The following is a 13545-nucleotide window of genomic DNA, read 5'->3' on the forward strand; positions in this document are numbered from 1 at the left end:
AATAAAATAAAATAAAAAATAGAGGTTGTGATTAATTCATGATCCAATGCTAGGACTATAGGTGTGAGTGCTATATCCACCCTGAGGTAAATAGTCTGAATGCAATAGAAGGAAGGGATAGAGGCTTGCTCTCTGCCACTGCTCCTCCTTTTTGCTCTTATTTTCTGCCACCAAGGACTGCTGTCCTCTGCCATGTGCCACTCTGCCTTGGAGCCAGCCTAGTATGAACTGAAACCTCCACAAACTGTGAGCTAAATAAACCTCTTCCTTAATTTTGTGAACTTTGTCCAAACAGTAACCGAGACACTTGTCCATAATCAAAATTAACTATTATAGTGCAGTTGGGACATGAAGCCAAAGCCAGTAACCTTGACCACACAAACTATTCTAATAAAGTTTCTATGTATAGTATAAATAAAATGGTTTTTTGAGGGGGCCGGGGTACCAGGAATCAAACTCAGTAGGTGCTGTGTCACAGAGCTACATCCTTGACCCTATAATGATCATTTTAGAGTCATTATAAATGATGAAACAAAAGGCATTTCTAAAAGAAATGTTAGTCAGAAGATAAAGTTATATTTTTATAATTTTTTTCTGAATTTTTTTTCTTTTTGAGATAGCTTCTTAGTTCAGGCTGTCCTCAAACATAGTGAGCTTCCTGCCTCAGCCTCCCAGTGCAGGGATTATAGATGTGCACCCCCTTGCCTGGCCTTTAACTGAATTTCATTAGTAAAACCACTATAAATAAAATGAAAAATTGTAAGTACTTGTGGTATTGGGTAGGCAGGCAGTGCTGGAAATTGAACCAAGGGCCTTGCATATGCTAGGCAAATACCCTACCACTGAACTACATCCTCAATCTATGTGGTATTTTTTAAAAAAGGTTTCAAGACTTACATGCTATATTTTAAAAGTAGACTCAACAGATATTTTTAAGACAGTGTATTAACAGTTGTTTGTGGTTTCATACCAATACTGCAAAATGTAGTTAAACCTTCATTTTCTACTTAGTGAAAAGTTTCTAATCTCTTCACCTAGACATCATAATTCATGGTTGCATTATTTTTTTAGTATACAAGGTCAAAAGACTATTAAGCCAGTAGTTTAAATACATACCTATCTATGTTTAAAATAAATAGTATGAAGATGGGGTTGTAGCTCAGTGGTAGAATGCTTGCCTAACACACACAAGGGCCTGCATTTGATCCTCATCACCACAAATAAAAAGTAACATTAATGTATTTGACGCACTATCTTCAGCCTATGATGTACATATAATTTTAAGATTCCCTTACAATTATCTGGCCACATAGCCTATCCCATGGATTACCAGTCCACAAGATGGAACACAGGATAAAGCCAGGTGCCAGGCAACCACTGATCTGCTTTGCAGGGTGCAAATGCTGAGCATTAGAGTTGCAAGTGTCTGTAGTTCTGCTGTTATGGCTGCATGGATGGCCTGAATCCACTTAAAACGTTTCCATTTCATGATCATTGAGACTCTGAAGAAGAGCCATTAGTCCCACAACGCCAGATCCCCTAAATAAGGTGGGTGAGAACACACTGTGGTGTTTTTAACTAGCCTGCCTTTTTGTTGGATGGCACTTGGAGGCAGCATTCACCGTATTTTTGATACGTACCTCATTAAGACCCTCAGGAAAAAGGACTTCCAGAACTGTTTCAGAGAGTGACAAGAACAATAGGGTATGTTAGAAGCAAACAGAATTTTTTTGCTTTTTGGTTTTTTTTTTGGTGGAAGTGGAAGATTGAACTCAGGCCCTTGTGCTTCCCAGGGAAGTGCTTATTCTACTGAGCCATCTCCCCAGCCCCAAACAGAAGTATTTTGAAGGGGATTAATGGCAAATGTCTTTGAATAATTTTTAAAATTTAAACATTCATCTAAGAAGAATATATGCAGTGTATTATTTGTTGAAACTGTACTTCCGATTTGATTTGAAACTGTCTCATTGCTGTCTCATTATCAATAAAACTTTGAAAAGAAAAAAAAAATTTAAACATTCATTGTATATTTCCACATGTAGGAATGTAATTGTGCTCATATACAAGTGTCTACATGCATATGCATATATGTATTTCTCTGTATGTAACCAGATACGGTAACTTTTGTTTTTTTGTGTGTTTTTTGTTTCTTTTTTCCAGAACCAGGGATTGAACTCAGGCCCTTGCGCTTGCCAGGGAAGCACTTATTCCATTGAGCCATCTCCCTGGCCCCGTTATCTATTTTTAAAGACCATGTACGGGGCTGTCAAGATAGCTCAGTGGTCTAAAGCACCTGCTTAGGCAAGCACAGGGACCGAGGCAGGCTAAGCCAGCCACAAAAAAAAAAAAAAAAAGAATAGAAAAGCCATGTAAGGAATATGTAAAATAATATTTAACTTGAAGAACCGATTAATTATAATCACATTTCAGTAATGCCTGCATTTTATGCTAGACTTCTATGACATACATACAAATGACTCAACATTTCTTTGTTTTGAGATAGGGTCTTGGTGCAGTTTAGACTGGCTTTGAACTCACTATGTTGCAAAGGCTGGCCTTGAACTCACAGTGATCTTCCTACCTCAGCCTCCCAAATGTTGGGATAATAGCTATGCATCTCCTCTATGGCTGGCTAACTCACATTTTCTTAAACCTTTACAACTGAAACTTAAAATGAAATAAGCACGAAAATGGACCTACCAATATTTTAATTATTTTTCTATGCAGGGTTTATATAACTATCATTTTATTGTGTCTAGATTAAAGATGGCTAGAAAGATAATTTGTTCTAAAATTCTCTTGCAGAATGTATTCACCCCTGCAATACTAGCTCTATACACTACGTATTATTTTTATTTAAAAGGAACACATTTTTCATTCTCTAAGAACAAAAATATATTCAAACACAAAATAATTCACTTTCCAACACTAAATTTATTCAAATGAATTTATTTAATCATGTTTTCAAAATCATTAGTAAGCTTACTGACAGCAAGCCTCTCAGGAGTTATAGCAAAACTTTACTGTCTTTATAAAGTTCAGAGTCAAATTACTCTCACAGTTTCAAAGAGCCTCCCCTATTTTTCTGTTTAGGTCATTTTCAGAATCTTTCCTTTGCCCCACTAAGAGTTCAGTTTTTGTCCCCCCTCCTGTCTTTTTGAGACAGGGTCTCATTATGCAGTTCAGGCTGGCTGGCCTTGAGCTCACTTTGTAGCCCAAGTCAGTCTTGACCTCGCAACTATCCTGTTGCCTCCTGGGATTACAAGCATGCACTACCCTGTCTGGCCTTCAAGTTTGCTTCTAACAAATACTTACCTTAATTGTAGCATCCTCTGAAGCAGAGACCATAACACTGAACACAGGATGGAAAATGACTCGCGTGACTGGGCTTCTATGACCACTCAGTGCATACTTTTCCGGTGGACGGGGAATCCATTCTTTTGGGTCTCGTTTCTGACCAAGAGGGCCACCTGACGTAAATTCTTCCTTTGCTTCATTTAGCTTTGATTCTAATTCCATAACCTTGAGAAGGAAGAGGCAGTTAACTACAGATAAATTCTGATAATTGAAATGGAAAAAAATGGGGAAAGGAGAGAAAAACAAAATGAGAAGAGAAAGGGCAAGAGGAAAGGAGAAGCAGAAAGAAAAATAGGGAACAGAAGAAAAAACTGCTTTCATTTTCCATCTCTATATATAAGAAACTTGAAAGAAATTCTGCAAAGCATTTGATAGATTTAAATAAAATCTTAATATACCACCAAAATAATATAAAATTAAAAATACCATTGTCTTATTTGTGTTTTGTTCTTTTTGAGACACAGTTTTACCATGCAGTTCAGGCCAGCCCTGAACTCACTTTGTAGCATAGGCTGGCCTCAAATTCATTGATCCTCCTGCCTCAGGCTCCCGTAATGGGATTATAGGCATGAGCTACCACACCCAACTGCATGTGTATGCATGTATGTATGTATGTGTGTATATATATATATATATATCTCACCTTTTTAAGACAGGACCTTGCTATATTCAGGCTGCCAGTGAACTCACTTTGTAGCCCAGGCAGGTCTTGAACTCACTTTGTAGCCCAGGCTGGTCTTGAACTCACTTTGTAGCCCAGGCTGGTCTTGAACTCACAACGATCCTCCTGCCTCAGCCTCCGGAGTGTAGGGATTATAGGCATGCGCCACCATGTTCAGCTTGCATATACATATTAAATCTTTAATATTATTTGTTGCCTTCAATTTATAGACAAAAATGAAAGCTCACAGATGAAAAGGATTTAAGAGCACGCTTTGGTGCTTCTTTCCCAATACCATACTGGCTCTACATGTGTTCCCCTCTAAGGACACAAATGAGTTCTTTCAGCATCAATTTCTCAAATTCAAGATTATGAAAAATTCAACCTAGTCAATAATTCTGGTTGTATGAGTTAGTGTGTATGAGCAAATATCTAAGTCCAAACCTTGATGAAGCACAGAAAATATAGCTTTGTTTTTTCAAGATCAGTTATTAATGCAGAAGAATAATATATACAAAAGCATAATATAACAGTGAATACAACTTCAAAGACCTAGTTACCTTCTTTTGTAATCTAATAACAGATGTCCATTTTTTTTCCAAAAGACCAGCATACTTCTTATCTAATTCTTCATTCTAGAGGAAAACATGAGAATCCTTTAAAAATGCCTTTGCCATAATAGTTCAATCCATATAAATCATCATCAAAACTAAGTATTTTGGGCCAAGGTCAGCTCAGTGGCATAAGTGCCTACCTGGCAAATGCAAGCCCCTAAGTTCCAATCCTTGGCCACCGCCCCCCCCCTCAAAAATGACTGAAGACTTTTTTTTTTTTTTTTTTTTTAATGTATTTAGTACGGGGTTCACAGGGTCTCACTACATAGATTGGACTCGTAGTGATTCTCCTGTTTTCAGCCTCCCAGGCGCTGGGACTACAAGTGTGCACCACCACACCCAGTCTTAATTGCTGTCTCAGCATGCCCCCCCCGGGGGGGGGGGCGCGGAGCTGGCACTACAGGCTGGGAATTGAACCCTTGACCCCTGGCCCCTGCCCTGGCCCGTGCATCTGCCTAAGCAGGGCTTTAATCCGCTGAGCTATCTGGCTGGCCCAAGACTAAATATTTCAAAAGCACGAAAATCAAGTTTAATGCTAATAAGACACAATAGCAAAAATGACAAGATTTGTAAAGAGGTGATCTAACTGCTAACTACTGATACTTGAGTAAAATTCAGTAACTATATTATAAATAAACATCAAACATACCATATCTAATTCAGCTTCCTTTTTAAAAACTGAATATGCCTCTTCATAGCCATTGGAACGAAGATAATCTGCTATAGCGCGATTTCTGGAAAAAAAATTTAAACAACTTCTAAAAATAATCTCATTTTTATTTTGAAGAACATATATTTTATTAAAAATCTGATAAGCCTAAAGACACTTTCAAGAGTATTTCATCCCAAACCACACTGGTATTTCACAAAAAATGGATAAATCTACCATTTAGCTCTTTGTCACAGTGTATGCACAGGATCACATTATTCTTGAGTTTTACAAATTTCTAACTTATTGCTTACCTTATAAGCTGTGGGTATTCTGTAGATCAACAGATGACTTATGTCAATCTGTAATAATAACCATCAACTTTGCTAATGTTTACATTTACCTTTTTCTATTTTGTGTAATACTCAAAGACTGAACTAAAATTTAATTTTGAAGAGAAATATTCTGATAAAACTGTAAGTGCTTTATTTTAGAAATATATTTATTTTGATCTCTTTTTAAGACAGGGTACCATTATGCAGTTCAGACTAGCCTTGAACTCACTTTGTGTCCCCCTAGGCTGGCCTCAAAATCACAGTGATCCTCCTAGTTCAGTCTCCTGAGTGCTGGGATTACAGGTATGCACTGATAAATAATAAGTCTTCAAAATGAATTCTAGGGCCCAGTGAGATAGCTCAGCAGACTAAGTGCCTGCTTTGGCAAGGGCAGGGGCTAGGGTTTGATCCCCAGTCCTGCATGCCACGGTGTGCTGAACCGGCAACTGAATCCAGGCATGTTGGGGCATTCCTGTAATCCCAGTGCTGGAGAGTCTGAAAACTCATGAAGGATCTTGAACTCATGGAGGATCACCATGAGTTCAAGCTGCATAGTGAGACCCTGTACCAAATACATAAACGGGAAAAAAATTAGAAGACAAGCTATTAACTTAGTACTGTACAAAATGAGGTATTTGGAATTAAAACCTGAGTAGTAGAGAAGTGAATTAGTAAATACCTTTACATATTTCTCTTTCATTCTCCTTTGATTTTTTGGTACTGGGGAATTGAACTTGGGACCTTGTGCTTGCTAGGCAGGCACTTAGGTTACTGAGCTGTACTCCCAGCCCTTTCATTCTCCTTTAAAAGAATACTGGCACCTCTCCCCTCCTAAAGTAACCTATTTCAATGTGTCTAAATAAAAATTTTTGAGCATTTCTACCATAGTAAAAAATGATTAAGATTTACTTTATTTTTAATTGAAATAATTTAATAAAAGCTAAGGCCTGGCATAGTACCACATTCCTGTAACCCAACACTCCCGAAGACTGAAGCACAAAGCACAAGGGAAGATCCTGAGTGTTGGGCAATTAAAAACCTGTCTCAAAAATTAAAAATGGTGGGACAGTTTTGTGCTAATCACATAGGTTCAAAGGCTAGTACTGTCAAAAGTGGGGGAAAAAGCAGTTCATATACAAATTAATCAAATCTTAAATATGTAAATATATAGTAACATGTCCTTGACTGCCAATCTTCTATCCCTGAGGAAGTTACTTTATTAGTGCTCTATAGTTCTACCAGATATATAACTAAAAATACAAATAACTGTACTATTCTAGAAACAATTGCTACTTGTTTTTAAAGCAAACTGCACATTACTGTGTCATATAAACTACATTTTATGTACCATTTATGCCCCCATCTTGTTACTAGAGGTTGAACATAGTAGTGCTCTACCACTGAGCAATTATGCCCACTGTCCTTTTTATTTTGAGATAGTTTTCACTAAATTGCCAGGCTGCCCTTGAACCAGTGATCACTCTGTCCGACCTCCAAGGCCTCCCAAGTAGTTACAGGTGTGTGCCCTTGCTCCTGGCTTATCAATTTTATTTATCAGTAAATACAAATCTGCCTTTTAAATTAAAATTACACTCCTAGAGATAGATGTTGTTATTACTACAAACAATGCTAAGAATATTCGTGTGTGTGTGTGTTTGGTGCAGGCTCTCACTACGCAGATTGGACTTGTGGTGATCCTTCTATTTTCAGCCTCCCCAGCACTGGGATTACAGGTGTGCACCACCACGCTGGGACTCTGTTGCCAGCTCAGTGTGCTGACGTGGCATGCAGGACCAGGGAGTGAACCCTGGACCCTGTGCTTGCCAAAGAAGGTGCTTAGTCCACTGAGCTATCTCACCGGCCCTCATAATTGAATTTTAAAGAGAGCTACAAATATGCTTGCATACATGTCAATGCTAGGGGCCAGGGAGATGGCTCAGTGGAATAAGCGCTTCCCTGGCAAGCGCAAGGGTCTGAGTTCAATCCCCAGTTACACAAAACAAACAAACAAACAAACAAAAAACCAACAACATGTCAATGCTAGTGCCCATCCAATGCTTTAAGAAATATTCTTCCATAGTATGATAGAATTGGTGAGATTAAACTTCAGTGGTATGTTAAAACAAATAGCAACCAAAAAAAGTGAAGAAAAATAGTAAAAGAATGACAACAATTGTAATTACTGGCATGCTAAAAATCAAAGTATAATAATTATAAAGTTAGTACATCACACAGACACAGGAGTAAAGGAGAGATAAATTCTTAATTATTATGATTCTGTGTTGATGTACTACTCATATGAAACCCTGAATTTATTCTACTAATAAGAATTCTTTTACAGATCAAAACCTACTTTTTAATAGCCAACTAGTAGTTTTACTCAGGCTTTCAAAGTTAGAACAAAGAAAGCAGTGGCTCCTTCATAATTAAATGTTTATGTTGTCAGACTTTATTTGGGATCAGATATCCCAAAATAAAAAAGGGAGATAATGAACCTTAAAAAAAAAAAATCACTTCATGATTTTTTTTTAATCAAAAAACATCTATCAAATAAATAAAGGGGAAATATCAGGAGTAAACACTGTATTCAGTAATTATATTTAACACTCCTACCTCATTTCACTCCTGGTAAAGATCTAACACCTCAAATTTTGCTGAATACACAGCTCCTAACATGAAAGCTCATATACCAGAGAATTTGTGTATGCTGCACATGGACAAATTTTAACAGCTATGACCGCAATAAACATTTTTTGTCAAGGAAAGATAAATAAGTGATGATACTTTTCCATATGACAATACTGGAGAAAAATGCAAAATAAATACTCCTTTTTTCAAACATATTGGGATTACCACTACAGGTTGAACATCCCTAATCAAAAATCCAAAATGTCTCAAAATCTGAAACTTTATGTATGGTAATGGAGATAGAACACAGGGCCTCTGTTCTGACACTAAGCTATACTCTCAGTTATGATCTTTCTAAAGAGTAAATTAGCCTGCTAATTTCAATACAGTTCTTAATATTCATTTATATTATCAGATAATAAAGCTCAAATGATATTCCATGATATAGTTATTAAATTTGATTTGAACAATTGTCTACTTCTAGACTTTTGAAAGTGTTCCTATTTATCATCTTAAAGAAATACTGGCCATACAAGTCAGAAGTACAAAAGAGATCTAAGAGAAAGAATGAATTTGAGGAAATTAACCGATAGTAACAATTCAAATCACCTAAGTAATCAAAGACATGCAGGAAGATGTAAAATGGGAAGAAAAAAAAAATATGACCAGAATATAAAGGATAGCACCACGACAGAGTATTTAAGAAGCTGTGAGGATATAAAGGCACCTAATAAGGTAAAGTCAGAATTAAAGAATATCAGCAATCCAACTAAAAGTATTTCCAAAACTACACATGGGCAACAATTACAAAGATCTGAGAGCAGCAAAACATGCAAAGCTTAAAAAAGTATTCAAGCAGTCTGGCTACTAAGAGGTCCCTGGTGACTATACACATCTACTTTCAGAACTTAAAGCATCCTCAGCATTCCTCAATACAATAATCCATTAAACACAATAATGTTTGAAATAAGGATGTAAAATACTGGCATTTCGGGCAGAGTAGTGAAGTTTAAGGAGAGTATCTAGTAAATGATTAGGAAGTTTATAATACAATGAAAAAATCTCTGTTGTGCATTTCTCAGTATCTAAGCCAACTATATGATCCAGTCAATGTGGAACCTTTTAACTGTGGCAAAGTGTACAAACATTACTGAAAGCAAGAGAAGAGTAAAGAACTGAAGATTCTGTAAACTTTAAAGGCCTTAAACTTCTTCTAGGGTTTGTTTCTAATTTCAACTGTTGACCCCTTACCTCCTTTAAAATAAGCAAGTAGACATCAAGGTACAAGTCTATAATAATGTATTAAACTTCTTCACATGATTTAAATTAACCTATTAACCAGGTATGGTGGTGCATGCCTGTGATCCCAGCACTCCAGAGGCTAAGGGAGGAGGATCACAGTGAATTCGGTGCCAGCCTGGGCTACATAAGCAAATTCAAGATCAATCTATACTACATAGTGAGATCCTGTCTCAAAACAAAAACAGAACAAAAACCCACAACTAAATCAATCTATTCAACTTCAGGAGAGAAAGACTAGAATTAGAAGGAAATTCACATGTAAGATGATTCTTAGTAGACCCAAATCTGAATTTATTTACTTATTTATTCACTTTTTTTGGTACCAGGGATTGAACTCAGGACCTTGTGCTTGCCAGGCAGGTGTATATACATACCACTGAGCTGTCCCCCTGGCCAAAATCAGAAATTCTATATAGAGAAAATGGTTAAAACAAAAGTGCATTTTTATTTTTGCTTCTAACCTTTTCACTTTACTCAGCCCAAGCTCACTCTGCAGAGCCAGTTTTTACTTCACTCTTCACACTTACTTTCTCAAAAACTTTCTTTTTTTTTTCAGAACCGGGGATTGAACTCAGGCCCTTGCGCTTGCCAGGGGAGCACTTATTCCACTGAGCCATCTCCCCAGTTCTTGTCATTGTTTAAAAGAAAAAAATAATAATGCTCTAAGAAAATAAAAATTCAAGATCACTCCTTCCTTCCTTGTGGTACCAAGGATTGAACTGGGGACCTTGTGCTTGCCAGGCAGAGACTTATGCCACTGAGCTATTTCCTCAGCCCAAGAAAATAAAAACATTTAAGACATTATTTTAAAAATAAACAGATTCTAGCTAGACAAAAACAAGGCTGAAATATGGAACAGTACCACAGTGCCAAAGATTTTATTGCTATCTTTTATTATTATTATAAGGAAGATTGTTTTGTAAACTATTCTAAGTTTACGACAATCCCAGGATTCAGTGTTAAGAACTTCAGCAGACCTCTACACACTCTTCATTTTTTTTTTTAACAAGGTAATATTTTGCAGCAGTAACATTATCACTCACTACACCCCACCACTACTGCCTATGAGATTTTAAGTTTCCCTGAATGCTATAAACTACTAATCACATAACAACCCTATAAAAAGATCAGATAACACCAACAAGAAAAGCAGACTATTTCAAGATTTCCAACATTTCTTAGAAATTTAATTTGGAGTAGAAAAATCAATCAGTATGCATTAGAAGAGACTGAAATGAGAGGTGTTTTCATAAGTAAATAAACACTGAGTTTCACTGACTTTTGGATAACAAGTGGTAGAGCTAGGAATCAAACTTGGCTCTTTTAAACTCAAATGACAACAGTATATTTCTTAAACTGCACAGTACTTTAGGACACCACTGGAGATAATGTGCACCATTCTAAAGAGTGTCTTGCAATGGTCCAATGAATCTAATGTTTGCAGGACTGAGGGGACACAGAAGATCAGACAGGATCAAACAAGCAAGTTCACAAACAGGAACACACCTGGAGTCACAGTTAGTACCCTCTTCCAAAAGATATCTTTCATGCCAATCCAGATATTATCTTACACAAACAAGAGGTATCCAGCTTGAGATATATGAATAAAGTTCAAAGGCAGAGAAATAGAAACAATCACTATTACTGCTTTAACAAATCTAGTACGTACTAGAAATATTGCCAGTGAAGCATAAGGTAGCATAAAGATAAGTCAGTGGCACATGTCTATAATCTCAGTACTGGGGAGGTTAAACCAGGAGGTTCACTTTGAGTTCTGGTAGTGTGTGCCTATAATCCCAGTGCTCTGAGAGGCTGAAGCAGGAAGATCACCATTTTGTTCCTACCCTGGGCAATTTAGTAAGACGGCATTTCAAAAAATAAAAAAAGGGCTGGAAGCGTAGATCAGCTCAAAGGCCCTGCATTCAATTCCAAGTACCAGAAAACAAACACACATGTACACACACACACACACACACACACACACACACAATAGAACTCCCATACATAAGCCAGACAAAAAATATGTTCAGGCCTGGTGAGATAGTACAGTGGCACATGTACCTGCCTGGCAAGCACAAGTTGCTGAGTTCTATTCCAGGTATCCTTCCCCTTCTCCCCCCAAAAAGAAATTTGTTCAGCATTAACAGAACTTTAATTCACACAGAGGAGCGTAAACAGTAACTGGACTTAAACACCTAAACTGGGCCAAGGAGATAGCTCAGTAGAATAAGTGCTTGCCTGGTAAGCACAGGGTCCTGAGTTCAATCCCCAGTACCCACCCCTCAAAAAAAAAAAACACCCAAACTTAACAGCTTCACAGTATTCAACTAAGCTAAGTCAAAAGGTTTAAAATAGAATGAAACATATCCGAAAGCTGAGCCTTGAAACTATCTGCCTAGCATCTAAGTCAACTCCATGAATGTGAGCTTCTATAATATATTATTATTTAGTATGTAGGGAGGTTAGAGCTTCACTTTCTGTGGAAAGAACAGGACCACTTTCTAATAAGTGCTGAATTTATATAGTATTCAAATAAATATATGCCAGGAAAAAAAACAAATTAAAAAGCTGGCATTAGTTTAAAAAGACAAAAAAGTGTAAAAGTACATTTACATTCATGAAACAACATGGAGGAACTTTAAATGCTAAGTGAATAAAGCCAACCTGAAAAGGCAGTAGCTATAGAAGATAGTAAAAACGTATCAGCTGTTCTTAATGATTTGGAGAGAGGGAAGGATGATTAGTAGGAACAAAGAAATTTTTAGGGCAGTATATTCTGTATAAGGCTGTATACTCTGTTAATGTGGGTATGCAGCATTATGCACTTGTCAAAATACAACAGAAGAGTGATCTCTAAAGTAAAGTATGGATTTACGTTAAAAATAATGTAGCCTCTTTTCCACCCTCCTCTCACCACTTGCAAGGGCTGGGGATTGAACCTAAGGCCTTCTGTTTAGTAATAGCAAACATTTCTACTGAGCTACATCACTAATCCTAATCAATAATAATGTGTCATATTAGTTCATCAATTATATCAAATGTACTACACTAATGCAAAATGATAACAGGAATAATTGTGGAGAAAGGGTACAAGGGCTACCAGTGGAAGAAAGGTAATATAGGCTCCACCTCCAAATTACTTTACCCCATTCTTAAAATGAGTAAGGCATTTATTAAATTATTAAAACTTATCGGTAAAATTATTTTAAAGTTTATCTTGAAAAGCCCAATTTTAGAGAACTTTAAAAAAAAACTTACTGGAATTATCATAAAGTTATGATAATTTTAAAAGTGATATTCTGGCTCCTAGAAACACAAATCCATACCCAATACAAGGCTTTGAAGAAGGTACTTAGACATTAATAAGGAAAAAGGCCACTCTGTAAATGTATGAACATGTGGATAATGATTCAGGGGAAAAGCAGTTGTATTCCTTCCTCATATAATTCACAAACATCAATTCAAGATGACTTAGACATTATTTTAAAAATAAACACGCTATTGTAACTTTCTGTAAAAGCTCACATTGTTTCTCAGACACAGTGTGCACTTTTATTTTTGCTTCTAACCTTTTCTCTTTACTCGGTCCAAGCTCACTTTGCAGAGCCAGTTTTTACTTCACACGTCACTCTTACTTTCTCAAAAAACTTTGTAACTGTTTTAAAAAATAATAACGCTCTAAGAAATAAAAATTCAAGATCAGTCCTTGTGCTTGCCAGGCAGACACTTATGCCACTGAGCTATTTCCTCAGCCCAAAAAAATAAAAATATTTAAGTAACTGTGATTAGTGAAGGTCTTCCTAGGCTGCACTCTAAGGAAATAAGGAAAAGACAGCTTTCACTACATAATATTCATATAAGCATGATCAAAATATAGAGTGAATGCTGACATTTAAAACTTTACAGTGGGGCCGGAGAAATGGCTCAGTGGAATAAGCACTTCCCTGGCAAGCGCAAGGGCCTGAGTTCAATCCCTGGTTCCGCAAAAAAAAAAAAAAA

At 36.7% G+C, this 13545-nt stretch overlaps 1 protein-coding gene across 6 annotated transcripts in view; it reads right to left on the reverse strand.

Moving 5' to 3' along the window:
- Pafah1b1 (platelet activating factor acetylhydrolase 1b regulatory subunit 1) overlaps positions 1-13545 on the reverse strand; it is an 83718-nt gene that overhangs the window by 24444 nt on the left and 45729 nt on the right. For all 6 annotated transcript variants that reach the window (XM_004635329.2, XM_023719889.1, XM_023719888.1 and 3 more), the window contains 3 exons: positions 5282-5366; positions 4579-4653; positions 3316-3522 (listed from right to left, as the gene is read on the reverse strand). In XM_004635329.2, coding sequence (XP_004635386.1) covers positions 3316-3522; positions 4579-4653; positions 5282-5366 — 367 coding nt within the window. The remainder of the gene's footprint in view (positions 1-3315; positions 3523-4578; positions 4654-5281; positions 5367-13545) is intronic.

The sequence above is a fragment of the Octodon degus genome, unplaced genomic scaffold (genome assembly GCF_000260255.1).
Source record: "Octodon degus isolate 3935 unplaced genomic scaffold, OctDeg1.0 scaffold00072, whole genome shotgun sequence".
In the NCBI taxonomy this organism is placed as follows: domain Eukaryota; kingdom Metazoa; phylum Chordata; class Mammalia; order Rodentia; family Octodontidae; genus Octodon; species Octodon degus.